Source organism: Rhinolophus sinicus, chromosome 13 (assembly GCF_057876585.1).
Source record: "Rhinolophus sinicus isolate RSI-liver-muscle chromosome 13, RSI-T2T, whole genome shotgun sequence".
Taxonomy (NCBI): domain Eukaryota; kingdom Metazoa; phylum Chordata; class Mammalia; order Chiroptera; family Rhinolophidae; genus Rhinolophus; species Rhinolophus sinicus.
The window spans coordinates 19,921,016-19,943,929 of record NC_142513.1 but is presented as its reverse complement, the minus strand read 5'-3'; the positions used below and the strand labels follow the sequence as shown (position 1 = coordinate 19,943,929).

Genomic DNA, 22,914 nt, shown 5'->3' with positions numbered 1-22,914 from the left:
GCCTGACTCTGGAGTGAAAGTGCAGTAAAAATGGCTGAATAAATCCACGAAGCCAGCTTCAACCTTCTTGCCACCATGCTGCTAGTAAATCAGTGAAAACAAATGGGAGACTGGTCTGAGAGAGTATAAATTTCAAAACTAGGAAGCAGGAAAGGAAAAACGGTGCGTGAGAGCCAAATATTAGGTTGCATGGCAATTTTCCCACAATCTACTAGGGTGCCTACTTGTTTTCCCTCACGATACAGCACAAGCATCCATCAGGAAAATGAAGACACCTAGGTCTAGAATAACTGAGAGGACGCCAAAGGGACTGTCCTGGCTCTGGTTAATAATTAAGGCTTTAGAGTAGCAGTTTCCCTCAGTGAAGACTGACTTGACACCACTACGTGCTTAACATGATGCTAAGAACACAGAATCACAGCAAAATGGTCTCAGCTCACAGGCAGCTTGCAATCTAGTTGAAGGAACAAAGGTAATGCACATCAAACAGCAGCACAGAATTAAATCCTGGAGAATGAGCAAATGCTAATCTGTATAAGGAAACTCTGAGGTATACTCTGTACATGGCTGGCTCATTTTCTTTTTTTTGGTGATGGAGCTAATTACATTAAAAAAATTTTTTTTTCCACTGACAGTTGACATACAATATTGTGTAAGTTTCTGGTGTACAACATAGTAATTAGACATTTATGTAACTTACAAAGTGATCAACCCCAATAAATCTAGTACCCATTTGACACTATATGGTTATTATAATATTACTATATTATTTATGCTCTACTTTACATCACCATGACTACTTTGTTACTATCAATTTGTACTTCCTAGTCCCTTCCCCTTTTTCACCCACCCTCCACCCCCTTCCCAGTTGGCAATCATCAAAATGTTCCTTGTATCTATGAGTTTGTTTTGTTCTTTAGATTCCACATAGAAGCAGAATCATATGGCATTTGTCTCTCTGTCTGACTTACTCCACTCAGCACAATACCCTCTAGGTCCATCCATGTTGTTGAACATGGCAAGATTTCATTCTTTTTTACGGCTGGGTTATAGTCCATTATATATATGTATCACCTCTTCTTTATCCATTCATTTGTTGATGGACACCTAGGTTGCCTCATGTCTTGGCTATTATAATTAATGCCGCAATAAATATATGGATGTACATGTCCCTTAAAAGTAGTGTTTTGGGTTTCTTTGGATAAATACCCAGAAGTGGGATTACTCGGTCCTTCTTTGTCTCATTATAGCGTTTTAAAGTCTATTTTGTCTGGTATAAGTATTACTACCTCAGCATTTTTTTTTTCCTGTTTCCATTTTCATGAAATATCTTTTTCCATTCCTTTACTTTCAGTCCATGTGTGTCTTTCAATCTGAAGTGAGTCTCTTGTAGGCAGCATATATGTAAGGATCTTGTTTTCTGATCCATTCAGCCATGCTATCCTTTGATTGGAGCATTTAATCCATTTAGATTGAAAGTAATTGTTGATAGATATGTAATTATTGCCATTTTATCATTAATATTTTTTAGTTTTTTTCCTTCTTCTAATTGAAGAAGTCTAACATCTCTTGTAATGCTGGTTTGGTGGTGATGAACTCCTTTAGCTTTTTGTCTGGGAAAACTCTATCTGTCCTTCTATTCTAAATGATAGCTTCGCTGGGTAAAAAATCTTGGTTGTAGGTCCTTACTTTTCACCACTTTGAATATTTCATGCCAATCCCTTCTGGCCTACAAAGTTTCTGCTGAGAAATCAGCTGACAATCTTATGGGAGCTCCCTTGTAGATAACTAACTGCTCTTCTTTTGCTGCTTTTAAGATTCTTTGTCTTTAAACTTTGGCATTTTAATTATGATGTGTCTTGGTATGGGCCTCTTTGGGTTCATCTTGCTTGGGACTCTGCACTTTCTGGGCTTGTGTGTCTATTTCCTTTGCCAGGTTAGGGAAGTTTTCCGTCATTATTTCTTTAAATAGGTTTCCAATTCCTTGCTCTTTCTGTTCTCCTTCTGGTAGCCCAATAATGCAAATGTCGGCACACTTGATGTTGCCCCAGAGGCACTCCCTCCCTTAAACTATCCTCATTTTTTTTGGATTCTTTTTTCATTTTGCTGTTCTGATTGGGTGTTTTCTGCTACCTTAACTTTTGAATCACTGATTTGATGCTCTGCTTCATCTAATCTACTGTTGATCCCTCTAATGTATTCTTTCTTTGTTATGGTATTCTTCATTTCTGACTGGTTCTTTTTGATGTTTCCTATCTCTCTGTTAAAGTTCTCTTTGAGATCAGCGAGCATCCTTATCATCAGTGTATTGAATTCTTGCGTCTGGTAGATTGCATGTCTCCCTTTTTAGTTCTTTTTCTGGAGCTTTGTCCTATTCTTTCATTTGAGATATGTTTGTCTCCTCACTTTGGCTGCTTCAGTGTTTGTTGCTATGTAGGGCTGCTATGTCTCCCAGTCTTAATAGGGTGGCCTTATGTAGTATGTGCCCTGTGGGGCCCAGTCATGAAGTCTCCCTGGTCACCTGAGGCAGGTGTTTCCCTTGTGTGGGTTGTGCGTGCCCTCCTGTTGTAGTTGAGAGTTGGTTGCTGTTTGCATGTCAGTGGAAGGGATTAACCCTCAGGCTGATTACTGGTGAGGACTGGCAGAGACTACAGTGGAGGAGCTATTGTGCAGGGGCTGACCCTACAGAGCAGGATTTGCTCTAGCAGTGCTCCAGTGCCTGCCCAGTCTGCTTTTTGGGTGTGCCGTCTGCAGAGGCAGCTGGGTGGTGCTCTGGCTCAATCTAACATTGGCCACCCAGTGTGCTGGCCTCAGGGCCTTCAGGGAGGGGCCCCACCACAGGCCAATTTCAGCTGCAACCTGTGCCGCCCGGGGCCACCTGGCATGATCCACAAAGAAATCTGCAAATGGCAGCCACCCACACTGGGCTTAGAGGTGTCTGGGAGAGGCCAAGCCTTGAAGTGAGTCTGGCTGCCAATAGTGCTGGGCTTGTGGCTGTTCAGCAAGAGGTATGGGGCATGCTGAGGCCAGATGCTGCTTGTTTGGGGTTTGTGAACCTTTAAGAGATTTTAGGAAAGTCCGCAGCATGAGTCAAGACAGGACATTTATACTGAGAAGCCACTGGAAGAGGCTTGGGTGGATCCACAAGTTGGGTGGGATGAGATCTCAGGGAATCACCAAGGTGGGGCGAACATTGTTAGCCAGGCTTATGGAGACTCAGATATGGCAGCTGCCTGCGTTTGCACATCAGGAGTGGGAGAGAGCTCAACAAAGAAAAAATGGATTCTGCCAGCACTTCTATCTGGGAGAAAACTGCTCTTCCAGCACTCGTCCTGAAGCCAGACAACTCTGTTCCTCACCCTCCCCCCCCCCAAAAAAAAATCTCCATATGTCCCTGGCACCTTTTGAGCTGTTGCCCCAGTGCTGGAGCTCAGAGCGAGTGAGTCCATCAGCAAGTAAGTCTGAGTGGGCCCTTTGAGAAGAGCACCTGGGACTCTAGCAGCCCTCAGTCTCACTCTGCCACAATCTCCACTGGCTTTCACAGTCAGAAATTGTGGGGACTTCTCTTCCCAGCACTAGATCCCTAGGCTGGGAAGCCTGGTGTGGGGCTGGGACCTCTCGCTCTTCCACAGTGACCTCTGCAGCTGAGATATCTCTCCCCTTCTTTTTTTTCTTTTTTTAAAAGATTTTATTGGGGAAGGGGAACAGGACTTTACTGGGGAAGAGTGTGTACTTCCAGGACTTTTTCCAAATCAAGTTGTTGTCCTTTCAATCTTAGTTGTGGAGGGCGCAGCTCAGCTCCAGGTCCAGCTGCCGTTGTTAGTTGTAGGGGACACAGCCCACCATCCCCTGCAGGAGCCAAACCGGCAACCTGTGGTTGAACGTATGCGGTCCAACCGACTGAGCCATCCGGGAGCTCAGCGGCAGCTCAGCTCAAGGTGCCGTGTTCAATCTTAGTTGCAGGGGGCGCAGCCCACCATCCCTTGCATATCCCAATTCTTAACTGCCACACACGCGTGTGGGACTAGCCTGTTCTGCCTCTCTGTCCCTCCTACCAGTTTCAAGGTGGTTTCCTCTGTATGTCCTTAATTCTAGGAATTCTGTTCAGCTAGACTTCAGGCGATTCTCAATGATGGTTGTTCTGTAGTTTAGTTGTAATTCTGATGTGGTCGTGAGAGGAGGCAAGCACGGTGTTTACCTACGCCACCATCTTGACCGGAAATCCCGGGCTCCTCATTCCTGAGTCTTAGCTTCTATGACAACTCTTCAGAGACCTTCCCAGTCCACACTACGTACGTTCCCCTTGTTATTCTCTATGACTGCATTCCATTTATAATTACTTATTTGTTTACTTGTTTACTGCCTATCTCCCCATTAGAAGGTTGGCTCCAGTGGGAAAGAACCAGACCATGTTTGTTTTATTCACCAATATACTCCCAGTGCATCACACATGGTAGGCACTTAATAAATAACTTTTAAATTGATAGATGGATGGATGCTGAAATTTAGAGTAAAAAAAAGAGATCTAGAGAGGTCAGGGAAAGCTGTGTGGGAAAGGGGGCCTTCAGGAATGGAGCATATTTGGAGAGTTACAGGACATTCTAAGGAAGATAGAATAATTTTAGTTCACTAAATATTTAGAGGGGTTGCCTATAAGGTGCCAGGCTTTGAACCAGGTCCTCAGGGTCAAAGCTGACAGACTCAGCTACCCTTTATACCTGGTTGTCGTCCAGAAGAGCCTCAATCAGGCACAGCATATCTGTGGGGCAGTGAGGCAAATGGCCTCACTTAGAAGGCAACACATTGGCAGGCAATGGGAGTTTAATAAATGTGGATAGGACTTGTCACAATGGGGACTGTTCACAGAAGGCCTGAAGTTCCATGGAAAACTTTGGACCTAATATTGCAGAAACAGGAAGGTTCCAAAAGTGTCTAGGGTGGCGGCATAATCCAAGCAAGATTCTAGGAAAAGGGTGCTACAGAACAGCACTATCCACTTGAAATTTCTGATGATGGAAATGTTCTACAGCTGCACTGTCCACTACAGTAGCCACCAGCCACATATAGCTCTTGAACACCTGAAATCCAACTAGTGAAACAGAGGAACTGAATTACTTTTAATTTAATGAATTTAAATCAAAATAGCTGCATGTGGCTAGTACTGGACAGCACAGCTCTAAGACCTTGTGACTCCCAGTGTGGTTTGCAGAATTGCTGCATCCATACCACCCGCAGCTTGTTAACAATGCAGAATCTCAGGCCTCACTTCAGACTTGCTGAGTCAGAATCAGAATTTCACCCAGGTCTCCAGGTGATCCGCATGCATATTAAAATTTAAGAAAAACCATTCCAGAGTTGCACATTAAAATTACCTGGGGAACTTTTACAATTATAGATGCCTACCTATACCAGTTAAATTAGAACTTTTGGGGCATAGAACCCAAACTGATAGTCTAAAAAGTGTCCCAGGTAATTAGTACATTCCCCAAACTTTCCCACTCTTAAGAGTTATCTGGGCTACTTGTTGAAATACCAGGCACCACTCCTATTGATCTGGAATCTTCACAGAGGTTCTCAAAAATTAGATTTAAAAAGCACCCCTGGTGACTTGTGATCAGGCATATGTTTGTAAGGTGGCTCTGCCAAAATGGACTGGGATGGAGGACGGAGAAGACACAATTCAGAATCTCTTTATTAACACTGGTGAACAGAATCAACTACACCATCTGCAATAAACACCTCAAAAAAATGCTAATAGAGACTTATATTGCTTCAATTCTAAGCCTCATTCTTTATACACTGTAAGGTTTCTGAAGTCAGAATGCATCTCATTTAACAACTGATGTATAGATTTAAGCAGTGTTTCAACTCCCATCACACTCCTACAAAGTTCATGTTAAATTAATGATGTGTGTGGTATGCAATCTAAATTGCTCTCTTATAACTGAGGATATCTGGTGGTTTGGGAATCAGGAAATCTCAAGTTTAACTAGTGCTATGACCCTAACCAAGTCATTTAACTTAATTTTTTTTGTAAGCTTATCTCCTGGCTTTAATTATTATCTTCAGGCTGATAACATTTCCTCCAGCCTGAACTCTAAGTTTCTTACTTTCATTCTTTTATGCATTTCCTCCTTTCCTCACTCTTCACCTACCACGTGCCATGCACCATATTACCCAATAGAAATACAAACACTGCCATTACCCAGAAGAAAACCCCCACCCATCCAGGATGGCAGTTAACACTAATATAGCAAGAACTGTGGAGTCCAGGGAGGATGGAATGCGCTGAGCCTGGGGAAGTTCTGGGACTGTTTCCCAGAGGGATGATAAATCTGGAGGTAACCACAAAATGAGCATAAAAACACATGGTTTATTAAAAAGATGAGGTATGATGAATCCTGGTGGTGTGCACACAGGTGTTCATTACACCATTCTTTTAGCTTTTCTATGTGTTTGAAATTCCCATAATAACACGGGAAAAAAGATGAGACAGATGCTACAACATGGATGAAACCTGAAGACATTATATTAAGTGAAATAAGCCAGACACAAAAGGACAAAAACTGTAAGATTCCACTTATATGAGGTATTTAGAATAGTCAACATCATAGAGACAGAAAACAGAATAGTGGTTACCAAGGGCTGTAGGGAGTGGAGAATAGGAGAACAGTGTTTAATGGGTAGAGTTTCAATTTGGGCAGATGGAAAAAGTCTGGAGGTGGATGGTGGTGATGGTTGTAAAATAATGCGAATGTACTTAATACCACTAAAATGTACCCTTAAAAATGGTCAAATGGTTAAAATTTTGCTATGTATATTTTTTAATTAAAAAAGGAGATAGATCTAAATGTTCTAATGTGTAAGAATGCCCAAGACATGTTCTTTAGTGAAAAAAGTGAGTTGCAGAATAGTGTGTATAGTGTTAACTACCATTTGCATAAGGAAAATAAATATATAGGTGTTGGTGTATGGTGTATGCATGGATGTCTGGAAGGACACCCAACAGACTATTAACAGAGTTCTCTGGGGCAGGGAAGTTGGCAGGATAGGAAAGAGGCCTTCTATTTTCTACTTCAACCACTTAGGTACAGTTTTATGAATTTTCAAAATGAGTATGTACTGCTTTTATAATTAAAGCCAAAAGAGTGTGCAACTTTTCTGGCAGATGGCACTACTTACGTGTGTATGTCTTCTTCTCTCTAGGGGCACCAGGAGCTACGAAAGGGACTGATTTGCCTTTGTTCCTCCATCTAGCTCCCCACAGGCACTCAATAAATGCTGACTAGTTGAATGACCTGCCCATATTATAAAATGCTCTCTTTCCCAAGCACAGGCAAACCAGGGCACATTCATTCTATTTGCCAATGAAGATGAGGAAATAAACACTAAGCCGTAATGGCAGGCAGTGACAACCCCTGAAGGTCCAGTCAGAGGCTCTTGTCAAAACCTCTGCTGGGGAGGCCACTGTTCAGCCTAAGGCTTAGCACATGATCTTACCTCATCGTATCCCAAGATTGCTGCATAGAAATTATTTGTCATGGCCATCATGTTTTTCTTCAGGATATACGGGTTAACCTACAGAAATAAAATGGCAGAAACGAAAGTTGAAAGAAAGGAACACACCAAATAGTAGGATCTTCGGCCTTTAGCTGTCACACACTCTTAGTAGAACAAAGAGAGAGGGTCTCAAATAGGTCAAGTGCCAGTCCATCCCCATTTCCCCGATCTGTCGGGATACTCCCCAGACTGACAGCTTCTTTTAGGTTTTGATGCCAAATTACACAAAGCAGTGACTCAGTTTAATGAACTGAGCCCCAATCATGTGTCAGGTTTTGTGCTAGATCCTAAGAGCACAGAGTAGAAGAAACAGTTTCTTGACTGAAGGAGCACACAGGTTAGTATGGGAAAGCAGACATGTAAGAACTACTGTTGACTCTTGAACAACATGGGTTTGAACGGCGCCGGTCCATTTATACATAGATTTTTTTCAGTAAGTACCTGTACTGTTTCTGATCCCCAGGTGGAAGTCTGCGGATGAAGAAGGCCAAAGGTATTGATCTAGGCCATTTTATAGAGGGCACTAGAGCATCCACAGATTTTGGTATCTGCGGGGGGTCCTGAACTAATCCCATGTGGATACCGAGGGTAGTTAAGTTTTTGGGGAGTCAAAAGTTATACGTGGATTTTCGACTGAGCGGAGAGGAGGGGGGCTCAGTGTCAGATTGTTCAAGGGTCAAGGGTAATCATCCTACAATGTGTTGTCTCAAAATCTATTCCAAAAGGGGTGAACCATGAATGAATTTTAGGATAAACGGTCTCTGCTTTGGGGATTGGGGAAGAGTTCTGTAGGAGGCCATGTTTAAGTGGAACTCAGAGGAGGAGTCTGACAGTGAGGGGTGGAAGAGAGGAAGGACATCCTAGACAGAGGGGACATGGAGTACAAAGGGGCAGAGGCAGGAAAGACAATCTCGGGAGTACCAGGGAGGGTGAATGGGCAGGAACACTGGAAAGACACATTGGGTCCAGGTTAGGAAATGTCGTAAGGACCACTCAAAAGAGCTTATTGTGGTAAAAGGCCAGAAGAAGGAAGTGACAGAGGTGGGAAGAAGAGGAAGAGAGGCAGGGTTCTGAGAAGCTGAGGAGAAAGGGGAGACTGTAAGGCTGTAGAGAGTAGGGGAGAGTAAGATGGGCTGAAGTAGTAAGATCGTTACTGTTAAGAGACTATTTCAGGAATGCAATTCCAGTGAGACCGTTGAGACCCTGGTACGATTCCGCTCAGAGAAGGGCCAGCAGAGCCTTCCGAGCCTAGAGTGCAGTTCACCGAATGTCTTCAATGGGGAAAAACTTTGGCCTCTGGGAATATGACCTCCAGGAATATGCTTGAGGGTAGGACCCAGCTTTCATTCCTCTCTGGGATTCCAGCAGAAAGCCTGGTGTAATGTGTAATGTTTAGTAAGGACTCATGGAGTATTTAAACTGACAAATTTTAAAAACAAGCAAAAGTCATTTGGACCTTTCTGTGGAGAATAACAACCCTGACTGGAACCACGCCCGCCATCATCGCCTCCATTTACAGAGCGCTGGTCAAGAGCCAGGTGCTTTATGGGCAGCATCTCCTCTAACCGTCGCTGGGACGCGAAGAGGCAGATGCTCTATAGTCACGCTTTTACAGACACAGAAAACTGAGGCTCAGACGGGAGACGTGACGTGCCCTAGGTCCCACAGCAAATTAGTGATAAAGCTGAGATTAGCATCCAGGTGAGTCTGATTCCAAAGTCCGTGCACCTGACGTACCATCAAGTTTCTACCTCCAGGAGGAAAATTGTACTTTAGATCATAAATCAAAGACTGAGTGACTTAATCTCGTGGTGTATCAGTGGGCTCTGAAGAAGGGCAGAAAGGAGTAGTGAAGGATTTAGTTCAGGAAACCTGGGTTCAAGTCATAACTCTGCTACACACATACATAGGCTGTGATCTTGGGTAAGTCAAGTAACCTCTGAGTCTATTTTGTTGCCTTTTCAATGTCCTACACACAGGGCTGGTTTGAAGAACAAACGAATTAGCATGTATTCATTCATTCATTCAACAATGCATGCTGAAAGCCTTGGTAGGCTGTGACGTGCTCAGCAAATGCAAGGGATTATGAGTAAATATCTTCTGGTTTGTTTACATAAAACTGAAATCGGTTCCAATACTTTATAGTCAGGGATAATTTTCAAAAAGAAAGAATTGTGAAGCTTAAGACTGGAAAATGTGAGATTGGGTGTAGGCTGGTAGTGCAATCCATGACCTTTCCCACCCACCTTCAACCCAGGCCAAATTAGCTACCATCCTTTGTGTTCCCAAAGCTCTCTGCCTAGAGTTGCTTGGTTTAGAGTTGCTTAAGGACCTGTCTCTCCCACTAGTCTGTAAGCCACTCAAAGCACATAAGGAACTCTGTCTGAGTAATCGCAGCACCCCTGACACCCAGTCCAGGGCCTGGCCCAGAGCAGGGTTTACGACAGACTTGCTGAAGACCGAATCCTTACAAGGGCCTAGCTGCCACACATAGCGTGGTCTAGCCAATGACACCCATTTGTTTGTTTCCTTTGTTTTGCTGCTTAGTACCTTCCATGTTTCTGAAATTTCAGAAACACACACTGCCCAACTTCTACTGCATCATCCTCCAGAATGGGCTGAGGTGAAAGGAGAGTCAAGGAACAAGCCAGACTAGAGTTAATTCCTTCCGTAATGTGAGGATAGGACTAGAGCCCGAAATTGTTGATACTCATTTGGGGGGCTCTCCCTACTCCCATCCTAGTTGTTCTCCTCATTGTGCAAGAATAACCAGCCACAGACGGACAATGTCAGAGGTGTCAAACACAAAGACAGGAGCGTTTCTCAGAGGTAAACATATACTGAACCTCCTCACAGAGCTGGTTTATGTGTTTCATCAAACCAGGAGACGTTAGAGCTGCAAGGGCCCTCAGAAATCACCTGGCTCAATCCCTTTGAGGAAATGGTGAACTGAGACCCCAAAAAGAGAAGAGACTTGTCCAAAGTCACACATCAAGTTAGTGTCAGAGTGAGGATTAGAACCGGATTTCTGGATGAGTGCTTTTCCTACTTCACCATCTGCAGGACATTTCCAGAGATCACCAACACATTAATCTGCAAACCTCAGTTCTTGCTTTTCAGTAAGGTCTGTTTACATATGAACACACTTACTCCTCTCGGGATGCACCTGCATTCTGGCTGGCCATTGCCCAGGAGAACGGACAGCAGGAGTGCAATTCCTTATTAGTAAGGCTCCTCTGCCTCCTTGTCCTATATTCTAACTCTAGTGACCTGTGAGCTGCCTCTCCCCCTCACCTCTAGCTGAGAGATGGCAAGCTGCCACAGCTAGCGATGGTTTGCAGATATCATCACCCAGGCTGGATTAGATCATGAAAAGGGCCCTTCCTGGAAGAGGATGGAAGCTTGATCAGTGCAGACACATGATCTGCAGGCAACAGGTGAGCGTAAGTGAGAGCAGCTTCCTGAACTACTGGACTCACCCCGCTGGGCCCTTCTAGCCAGCCCGTCAGCCAAGGGGAGCTGGATATTCCCTCTGGTGAACCTCTGTTGGGATTTTATTCTCTCACTTAAGCTTTTGTTTGCTGGTGTATAGGTTCTGTGTCCCCACTGCTGGAACATTCTACATGGAGCAGCACCCTGCCCACGAATATACAGATGGACAAACGGGAGGAGAAACTCCTCCCAGATAGTGTTGAGCTGTTTTCTTATTAAACTCTTATCCTTTCCATAATGCTTGGCTTTTTATAAAAACCCATACATACAGCACCACCACAAGGAAAAGGTTCCTTTTATATCAGTTACTCATATTTTCCCATTTATTTAAGCTATTAAAATTCATGCAGATATTTTATAAGCCATCAGGATTTGGTGACTGGTATTACTGAATGTTTAATAATAAACTAAACAGAAGAAATCAGAGGGTTAAATGATGACTGCAATTCCTGTAATGACTTAATTAAATTTTTATTGAGTACATAAACTATGATGTCATTTCTAACCAACCCTGAGCCTGCTTTCCCAGCATGTCACAGGGTGGGAGCACTCAATAGGAGGCGAGGCTAAATGAGCAGCAAGTCTCAGCTGAAATGGGGAGGGGAGCAAGGCTCATGTAACACACTCAATAAATTATCCGTTCATTTTAAACAAAGTCCATGAGTTATAATATATTTGCCATGCACTTTTTATGACATAATAAAAATGTTACCTTAAGGATTACTTAACACATACTACAAATGTTATAGCAGGGGCAGGCACAAGGGGCAAAGAAAACAAACATGAGCAGGCCAGGGACGGGTCCTGGAGTTTATGTCCCGGGGGAACAGCATAGTATATTAAAAAGGGAATGCAAAAAAAGGGAGGGGGGGGGAATGCAAGAGTTCAGGGTTACTAATCAGCCGATTAATGAATGAGACAACCAACAGGGAGCACGAGCAAAGCAATAATGAATCTTGCAAAGCACATGTTTAATTAATGTAGTATTCTCAAGGAGGAATATTAGCTTTAAAGAGATGCCAGTTCATTTGAGGCCAATTCACTGCCCTTTCCCCTTTTCGTTTATGTGACTGCTTAACAGAGGAACCAGATTATGTGGATGGGGGAACTGATGGAGGATCCAGTGTAAACTCCATGAGCGCTACAAAGTTCTTCACGATCTGCTCCTGGTGGTCTTTCCTGCCTCGCCTCGTCCCAACTCCCCGCTTTTATCTCACCCTTCAGAGTAAACCCCACCAAGCTCCACAAGCATGCCATGTTCTCCTACAGTTAAGTGCGCTGCTGCTGGGACTCCTCCCCCTTTCTGTATCCACCGGGATGCTAAGTCCTTCTTCTCCTCTAACACTCAGCTTACAAATTTTATCTTCTACAAAGCTGCTTCTCTCCCCAGAATACACGTGCCACGAAAGTGATCTGAGTCCAGCAACAGGTCCCATAACTCACCGTTTACCATGTGCCAAGAACTATGCTGAGAGTTTTATACGTATGAGCTCACTTAATCCTTCCCAACAACACTGTGAGATGGGTACTGTTACGATCCCCACTTTAGAGAAAAGGAAACTGAGGTTTGGGAAGGTTAAGGTTACACAGCCAGGAAAAAGTGGGTCAAGATTAGAGTCCACAGCAGTCCGACTCCAGTGCTTATCTGTGTTGGAACAAACACCCTCAATAATGCGGCAGCCACTTTGTGTGCCCCATGCCTCAGGTAGAGGCAAGCCTAAGAAGTGCTAGTCTGGTCTTGGGTAAACACAACTCAGGGAATCCCAATCCCGATGCTAGCTAGAGATGGACTAGCAGATGGGTCCTCAGTGGCTAGTTAACTACTACCTCCGACCTCGCTAGTACAGCTGAGCCCCACTCCTGGGCAAACTAGGGGGAAATGGCGTAACTGTGCTGTGGGAGAATGGCAGGTTGGTATGGACAACACAACAACTGAAGAGCACGAACGTGAGAATAAGCTTTAAGGCTGCCAGCTTGAGGCCAAGTTGCTAACAGTAGCAGGTTGGTCAGATTTTGTTAAAAGGAATGAATGATAAAAGGTGGCTAGAGTTGCTGACTGAAGCCTAAGGAACATATCAAATTCATCATAAGGCTGAAACACAGTGCAAAAGATTGCGGGGCAGCTTTTAGTTGTCTTTCTAGTATCCAACAGTGTCATTAGCAATGCTTTGCAGAATCAACACAACAAGCCACAGTCATTGCATGGCAATAGGCTGTGTGCATTGAACCTCGGCCAGCGTTATTTCAATTTAATGCCAGAAATTAATTCAGTGCACAGTATCATGTGAGAGACACAGAAACAGGTGAGAGTAAAAGGAGAAAAGGGAGAGACCAAATACACACGTGTGCACATAACACATTTACTTGCATTATGACTAAAAATATCTACTAAGGGTCTTTCAGTAATGATCACAAAATATAACAAACACAACTAACTCTAACTGTATGTGCGTGCATGTGCGTGCGTGTGTGTGTGTGTGTGTGTGTGTGTGCGTGTGTGTATTAGAGATGATGCATGGTTAGCAAGCAGAAATGCAGAACCAGAAGCCTTAATTTCTGAATGGTCCCAAAGTACAGGAGCCTTTTCCTCAGGTTTGGAAAAGAGCCAATCAAGAGATAGCTGGCCTTGGAAATGACAGTCATTTAGCCACTTGACAAGGCATTCACAAATATCAGTAAGTCTGTATTCACACTGAAAAGAAGTTGATGGGGTATATGAAGGTCAAACTATCATCCCAATTTAATCTTCTATTCCAGGACATACAGCTGAGAGGAAGATAACGCGATAGTCCACTCTGCTTTCTGAAGTTTTTGATTGTATCCCACATGACAAGTTTCATGCAGAATCCAGTCAGAGGGTCAACAGTGGCTTGAACAAGTCACTGTTTTAACAACAGCGCTGATGGCACAAAGTCCGAAAGGAAATAATGCTGGGGGTCTCCACTGAAAGTCTGTACTAATAATAATTATGACGGTAGTGGGAATAATAAGCATACATCACATTTGATTTGATAATGTTTTCACGTATGTGATCTTATTTGGGCCTCACAATCATACTTTGCCCTCCAGCAGCTCATAGACTAACTGCTACTTTTGTCTTGATTCTATAAACAAAAAAACAGAAGCAAAAATGTCAAATGATTTGCCCCAAAGTCGGGACTTTTATCTCAGACAACCAGTCCCGAAATCTAGTGTCTTCTCTGTACTGTCTGTCATACCTTTCTGCTTCTGATGTGTCATATCAGAAATGGAGAGCCACACGAGCAAAGAGCTAAAATTGCTAATTTCGGTACTTTGGAAAACAGGAGTAAAAATCTGAGTTGTTGAAAAAGTATCCTAGAAACAAAGTAAGATTCAACAAGCTCAAACACACAGTAGCATGTCTGGACCAAAATAAATAAATAACAGGATGAAAAAAGGTTTGACTAGGTAGGCATAATATTGTCCCAGAGCAAATCCCTGATCGTGAGCTGATAAATGAGAACTGTGAAAAGGTAATCATAATTGAACATACGAAAAGAAATGCCACCCACAAAGATCAAAAAGTTGTCTTTCCTCTACTATCACAATAGTCAAGAGTCTTTGCGTTAGCCACCACACTTGAGAATAAACATGGAAAACCAGAGAAATTTCAAGGACGGATGTCAGATAGGTATGGTCCTATTGGGTTGGCACTGATCACAAGTCAGGGCATTCGAGAGTCTAGGGCCAAAGAGAAGCACCCAGAGGCTGTTCCCTGGGTCGGCCTGATTGTGTCCATCACCGACCCCATTGGATCAGCAGATCTTAGGGGTACTCTGATACTGTCTGGGGTGAGTATCACTCACTCTCTCCGCAAACCCTCTTTAGGATTGGGAACTACTCCCCAACTCCATATGAGTTGGCTGGCTGTGATCCTAGAACCCTGTCGCCTCAGAACAGAGATGGGCAGAGACCCAACTCATCTAATCAGACTCTCACTTCTGAGTAGAGATATCCAAAGATAAAAAGCAGCTAAAGTTGGGTTATCCCAAAGAGACTATATTAAGTTCTTATTACCAATATGAGGATCCCTAAACTTCCTTGTATCTTTCCTACCTGAGGACTGTTGTTACACGCTCCTTTCCATTCTGTGAGCCTTGCTACCCTCCAATACATTCCCTTGTTTGCTTAGGTTAGCAGAAGTCAGTCTCTGCTGCTTGCAATCAATGGATGTACTGTCAATTCAATAAAACCTCTCCATAATGACATAACGAGCTAGCATTTGTTACATGCCTACCATGCGCCAGCATATGTGTTATCTCTTTAATCTTCACAATAACCCTAAAAGGGGGTCTTATAGAAAAGGCATCTTATAGAAAAGGCATCACCTCATTTTTTGTGAGCCTTTCAAATTCTCCAAAGCTTTTTTTTTCCTTCACATGGTTTTTAATATTGCTACCAAGAAGACTTACTTATAATATTTGTCATAATAACCTTATATTATTGATGTCCATGCACTTTTACAAATTTCAAGAAAGCTCCCTGAGTACAAGGATTTGGGGGGGGGGGTGGTGAGAAAGTTTGTGCACATGCTGCTGCTCTTTTTGTGGTTTTCAAATACAACTCTAGCTTAAGGAGACCCGACTCCTGTCCTTTTCAGTCTGTCCTCACATGGTCTCTGAAACCCCACACCCTGCTCAGACTAATCTCTTCCATGAAATGAGTTTCACGACCACCTCTAGTTCCATTACTGCCATCTACTATAGTTCTAGATTTGGAGTCAAAAGCAGTTAGAAGTAAAAAGGAGAGCTTCTGACTGGACAAGAACTTTGAGACTGCAAAGGTAAGAAAACACAAAATGGGCAACTGAGCTTTCCTCTGTCACTGGTCTCTCTAACAAGATAATAGCCAACTAACTCTCTGAAGTGAACAGGTTAAACATGAACAGATCCCTGATCCTTGCCTGCTCTATAACAAATGCTATGGAAGAATAATTAGGAAACTTTCTAAGAAGTCCCTTTCTGCTCAAACTCCCAAGTTTAAGAAAGGGCTTATGCCCTACTAACACGTGCCAGTGCATGAAAGTTTTGGTCAGGCTCTGGTTTTCTCTTGTTAAATACAAGATTTGGAAAGTGAAAACAGTTTAATTAGTGATCACTAATGGCCAATAATCAAGGTAGAACCAATTAGCAAGACAATTTACTGAAGTATAAGCCAAAGATAATACCATTCACACCTACTAGAATGGCTATAATTTAAAAAAAAAAAAGAAAAAGGAAACTAAGTGTTGGTGAGGATGTAAAAAATTGGAACCCTCACGCACTGCTGGTGACAATGTAAAATGGTATAGTTACTGTGGCAAATAGTTTGGTGATTTGTCAAAAGATTAAACATAAACTATTCTCTGACTCATCCAGTAACTCCATTCCTAAGTATACATCCAAAAGAACTAAAAGCTGAGACTGGAATATATATTTGTACACCAATGTTCACAAAGCATCATTTTCAATAGCCAAAAGGTAGAAACAACCTAAGTATTCATCAAGAGATAAATGGATAACAAAATGTCGTACATACATATTAGGTTGGTGCAAAAGTAATTGCGGTTTTTGCAATTATTTAACCTTTTGAACCTCAATTACTTTTGCACCAACCTAATACAATGGAATACTATCCACCCAAAAAAGGAATGAAGTTATGATATATGGTACAACATAGATGGACCCTGAAAATACTACGCTTAGTGAAATAAGTCAGACAGAAAGAAAAATACTGTGATTCCACTGAAATGAGGTATCTAGGACAGGCAAATTCATAGAGACAGAAAATAGACTAAAGGCTACCAGTGTCTGGGGAGAGCAGAAATGGGGAAGTTATTTCATAGGTACAGAGTGTTTGTTAAGGATGATGATAAAGGTGTGGGAAGAGAGAGTGGCGATAGTTACATAACATTGTGAATGTATGTAATGCCACCCAATTGTACACTTATAGGTGGTTAAAATGATAAATATTATGTATATTTTACCACATTAAAAAACAAATTCCAACTACAAACGGCTCTTCTCCTACAAGTATTTCGATCTGTGACTTAACTATGTGTATACGTATATTAAAGCCTCTCATGACATTTACCCCATTCTGAGCAGTGGTATCACGACGTAATTTATGTTCCTTGCCAGACCATAAACTGTCTGGGTACAGAATACTACACTGCCCTGTAGTGCCCAGTATATGCTTGATAAGCATATGCTGAGTGCTTACTACACTAGGCACTGTGGTACATGGAGGTGAAAGATGAATAAAACACAGCACCTGTCCTCAAGAAGTTTGTAATCTCATGTGAAAGACACACCACACACAAATGATTAAAACACTTAGCACACTACATGTAAAGAATGGCAATGGTTGAGTCTGGGGATTGAAAGGCTTCGGGGTGAGGCAACATTTATTATACTGGGTATTAAAGGATGAACAGAGATTAGAACTTTTTAGACAGAAAGAATGGTATGTGCCAAGCCACAGAGAGGTGAACGGTATAGCGTTTTTCCGAGGAAAATCTGTAACAAAGACCTTGTGATGGGAAGAAGCAGAAGGTAGAGTTGGAAAGGCAGTTTGTGGTTGGCTGTACATGGCCTTAAATGCCCCATGAAGGAAAGATCAAGAAGCGTTCTAAGCAAAGGGAGGTTGCAGGGAATGGCATGGACAGATTTATTGTCAAAAAGTAACACTAGAAGTATGGACCACATAGCTGGGAGAAGGACCAGAGGCAGGAATACCAAAGGAGGCTGTGCCATAGCTCAGGTGGGAGTTGGTAAGGAACTTAATTAATGTCAGTGGCAAGAGTCACAAAGGAAGAAAGGCTTTCAAGAGAAATGTCTACAGCAGGCTCAACAGGATTTGATTGTCAAGTGGAGGAGAAAAGGTAGGCCGTGACTTGCACGTGATCAGACCTCACTGAATGCGAACTGAAGAAAGAATTCAACAGTTCCACGCAGTCATAAGCTGATGACTTTCTGACCCTGGCAGCACTGAGTGTAGACAACCAGTCTTGTAGGGTTTTAGCAATCACTGTGCCCTCAATGTCTCCTATGCTGTGGTAATGGAAAATCTTACTTGGACAAGATGTAATATGAGCAAGATGTGTATTTAGCTTGAGCCCGGCAGGCGTCTCCAGTGGAGCAGGAGTACAGTGCACCAGGGCCTAGGAGCCTGAGCCCTTTTCCCAGGGATTTGTTCACTACCTCAGTGGGTATCATTCCTCTGGGTCCTCTGCATTCTACCTGCAGCCATGAGATGTGACTGCTGTCAGTAAGAAGATGCTGACACACCTCAGCTTCCCAGAGACAACTGCAGGCTCCCAATTGCACCCTGGACCTCATGACTGACTGACTTTATGAGTGCAGAAAAGCTTCAGGCACAACTTTGCCTTTTTAATGATTTTCTACTACATTTAGGTAGACTGGGGACAGTGGAAAATTACAGGATGCATGCTCCCCATCAACACTGGCCATCTCAAATGCACTGACATATAAGCCAAACAGCTGAAAATGGATAATTAACAAGTTCATGAGTTCTTTGCTAATGGAGCCTGGGCACTGTCACTTGTCCTGGGTGTTGAGGATCTAAACAATCTAGAGGACCCAGACGCAACACTGAGCTCACTGACCCCAGCGAGAGTCATTTCCCACTCGGCAATTCCAAGACACATAGCACGCTGCCTGGACAGCAATATTTTCTTAGAGGATCCAAAATCGTGAGAGTCCTAGCCCTTTCATCAAATAGCCCTGCCTTCTCTCTCTCTCTCTCTCTCTCTCTCTCTGCAGTAATGAGGAGCAAAAGAGATGGGCCACTCTAATGAAAGGGATCACACAGGTTAACTGGTGACTCCAGCTGGGCAGAGGAAGTCAGACCAACGTCTACAGCCCCAAACAGTAACGTGGACATGTCCACTCTTCTCCACGGGTCACAGAATGCTTGTTTTAGCCACTGTTTCCTTACCGCTTACTATTCAGAACTGAACGATTTCCAAAATACTGACCCTGTGGTAATCTGAGAAAGAGGCTGTTCCCTGATGTAGCGATAAGGAAACAAGGGCTCAGAAAGGTCAGGGGAGTCTCCCAGTTATCACTCAGCGCATGGATGGTCCAGAGGTTCACAGAAACAAGGTCTTGACTCCTAGTCCAACACTCCTTTATTGAAGGCTCACACAGAATTGCCAGTCAGCTGATATTTTACCGAATCCTGAGAAGTATCCTGAGAACGGCTGAGCCTGGATTCTCGGTAGGAGCAATACGATCACTCCTGCCTGAGTCATGAGGGACCCAGAGTGAGGGAAGGCGTGACTTTCAGAGACTCCCTGAAAATGCAATGGACACCTGGCCTTACGAGCTGACAGTGGCCCCATCTCTGTAGGATAATTCTTTTTGTCCTCTTTTTTTAAGTAACAGGTTCTTAAAAGGGTAAGCATTTTATCTAAAGGAAAAAGAAATGGTGTATCTGTTAAAGAGATGTTCTCTCTAGCCATTTGTATTCAAGTCCCAATCGGACCTAAGAAACACTATGAAAACTAAGTAAATTCTGGGCCCAAAGAAACACTATGAAATCTAAGTAAATTCTGGGCCCAGGAGCTCCATTTCCCTACCTTGTGACTCTGGGAAGACAAGTCTCTGAGTCTCAGTTTTTCCATGAAAACTATGCAAGATTGCCTTTCCTTTTTCTTTTTCCATTATCATGTGAGATAAAAATGCTTAACAATAAGCGATAAAATGACTAGCAGCAAACATCTATCCAACCCTCAAGCACTGTTTTGAATCTCACATGTGAAAACTCATTTAACCCCCACAATGCTGTAAGGTGAGGTGGGGACTAGAGCAATCCCTATTTTACGGAGAGGAAACTGAGGAACAGAGATTAAGGACCTTGCCCAAGGTCACATGACTGGAGTGGATCTAAGCCCAAAATGACTGGCTTCTGTGCCCAAGCACTCTCAATCACTGTGAACTGCCCTGGAAAGAAATTTACAAACCCAACCCACTCCTCCACCTGAGAAGCAGGCCTGGCAGCTGCCATCCCTTTCCGCACCTGGGGGTCTCCTACTCTCCTACACCATCCTGCCATCACTCTCAGCCCTGCTCTGGGCCAGTTTCTCTAGGAAGTCTGCAGGAAAAAAACAAAACAAAAAAACAAAACCCAGCGAAGTCGTATCTTACTTGTTTATCTATTTAGTTTGGAACTTAAACTAAGAAAGAGACAACTTCATTTCTCTTCTTGCCATAAACATTGTAAACCCTGTAAGATCACTTCTCTCTCACATACTCTCTACCAATAGCATTTAGGGATTAGCATGTGGGGAGGGACAAAAATGTCCCTTAAATAAATGACTGAATGAGTGAAACAATCCTTAAGAGAGCCATACAAATTAATAATGCTGCTGGACCTGGAGGGGAAAAAATTCAACAATGCCTCCATCATTCACCAAATGTACACGCAGGGCTAACCATGCGCCAAGCACTGTTCTGGGAGCTGAGGCTACAGCAGTAAGCAAGAGACATCTTGAACTCCTGGAGCTTACATTCTAGGAAAGGGAGGATGGGACACAATAACATATACGGACTGTTAGATGATAATTTAGTGCTATCGCCCAATCCTGTCATTCAAGATCCTTAAGATGAGAACTGCCCACGGCTGTGGTGTACAGATGTGGGCACAGGTTGGGAATCTGCTGCTGCTAAATGCAGCCCAGCATTGATGTGAAAGTAGGAGAAACTGATCGGGGACAGAACGAAGGATGTATGATGGAAGACTGACTATAAATCCTGGAGGACAAGGCTATGTTTTGGCCCCATCTGTATCCCCAGCGCGGTGCCGAGCACAGAGCAGGCACTGAGTGAACACCTCATGATGGCGCAGAGCATCTGGGGACTGAAGGGGAACGGAAAGCGCCATGCCTCCGTACACAGCACTGCTCTGCACCACCATGCTGGGTGAGCGAGGGTCAAGGGGATAGCTGAGGGAAATTAATCAAGAAAATTTTATTCAGAATATGTTTTACCCACATATCTAGCACAGATATCTCAATAGCTATGTTAGTTTTTGAAGGATTATCTTTACTTCATTCTACTCTTCCCTTGGAGCTTCTTGCAATGCAACAAAACTACTTGTTAAATCTAGAGGCATTTCCTGTGTACCTCGACTTAAGAAGTTTACAATTGTATTGGTAGAATAAGACATAAATGTAAATCTGGAGTGGTCAGGGAAGATTTCAGGAGGGAGTCGGCAGAATATGGAAAGGCAGAGGCCAGAAGAAAAGTTCTGCAAGCAGAAAAGATAATAAAATGATGGTGAATCACAGAGAGCCTTGAAGACAGGTTAAGGGGTCTGGCGCAGATCTAGCAGGCGCCAGGGAGCCATTGCGGGTTTCTGTGTGACGAGTACTTGACATAAGAAGTGTTTAGGAAGATGAACTGGGCTGTTGAATGATTTGCAGGATGGATCTGAGATAATGAGAGTCGAGAGGCAGGGGGACCAGTGAAGCAGCTGACAGTGAATTTAGGTGAGAGGTCAGGACTGGATCTGTGTGTCAGTAAGACAACTTAAGTCCTGTTAGTGGTTGTTTTAAAGAAGGGCTCCAGGGGCGGCCGGATGGCTCGGTTGGTTAGAATGGGAGCTCAGGGTTGCTGGTTCGATTCCCGCATGGGATGGTGGGCTGCGCCCCCTGCAACTAAAGATTGAAAACGGCAACTGGATTTGGAGCTGAGCTGCACCCTCCACAACTAGATTGAAGGACAATGACTTGGAGCTGATGGGCCCTGGAGAAACACACTGTTCCCCAATATTCCCCAATAAAAATTGTTTTAAAAATTTATTAAAAAGAAATAAAGAAGGGCTCCGTGTAGCTCCACCTGCTCCTTTGAGGACCAGACATGTTACACTTACAGCAAGTATCAGTGCCACACAGAAAGGATCAGCCAAACAGATGACAACTGACATCAAAAAAGAAGTCCCTCCTTTCTAGCTGGGCCCCTTCAGTTCCAACCAATCCCACAGGCTCATACGCCCAGCATTTTAGGGAAACAAAGGGAATGAGGGATGTTACAGCTGCCTCACTGGTGGATCCAGAAACACTCACAGTACATCCAGAGCAGCTGCAATCAGTGTCTGGCTCTACTGTATCCTGGGTCTGACCCCTAGGTTCCAGAATTTTTTCACAGAGCCCTCCAGATCTTAGCAGAGCCACTGCCCTCTGGTAGTGCCCAGCGAGGGGCTAACCCCACAGGACAAAGGAGCAGAAGGCTGCCGAAAGAGAGGGGCAGTATCAATCTTGCATCATCACCTCAAGAGCTGCTCAAGGAGCCACTGTAATCTAATCACTCCTTTTTCTGAGCACACTATTTACAGAAAGCACTCGTTCAAATGCAAGTTTTATCTGAGACCATTAAACTATTATCCTAGTAGCATTCATTCACGATTTAGCATTAGTTTGTTAGGTAAGGTAGCAGGAGAGAACTGACTCTAGAAAGTGTGGTTAGGATAGTGGCTGAATTCATTCACTAACATTTGATGAAGACCTATTACATACTAAACACTGTGCTAGTCACTGGAACTGACCTTAAAAGGTCAGAAAAGGTCTGTAAGCTAGAAGGACAAAATGGAGGGTGTGTGTGTATGGTCGCTCCAGGGAATGGCAAAGGTGACAGTATGATGTAATGAAAAGAGTAACAGAATGAATCAGCAGTGAGTTTAGTCTCTGCTCTGCTACTAATATGTGACACTGAACAAGCCATTCTTCTTGCCAGGACTAAGTGTCCTCAACTGGAAAGGGCTGAATTAGAATCATCACTGCAGCTGTCAAGCTTCTAGAAGGTTGCTGGCTACTGAAGGGGTCCAAAATATAAATGTTGC

The 22,914-nt window shown here is 43.5% G+C and overlaps 1 protein-coding gene across 1 annotated transcript in view; it reads right to left on the bottom strand.

Moving 5' to 3' along the window:
• Positions 1-22,914, bottom strand: part of UQCC1 (ubiquinol-cytochrome c reductase complex assembly factor 1) — a 90,582-nt gene that overhangs the window by 5,749 nt on the left and 61,919 nt on the right. Inside the window, exon 8 of the mRNA XM_019733379.3 lies at positions 7,501-7,578. Within this exon, the coding sequence (XP_019588938.3) occupies positions 7,501-7,578 (78 nt within the window). The remainder of the gene's footprint in view (positions 1-7,500; positions 7,579-22,914) is intronic.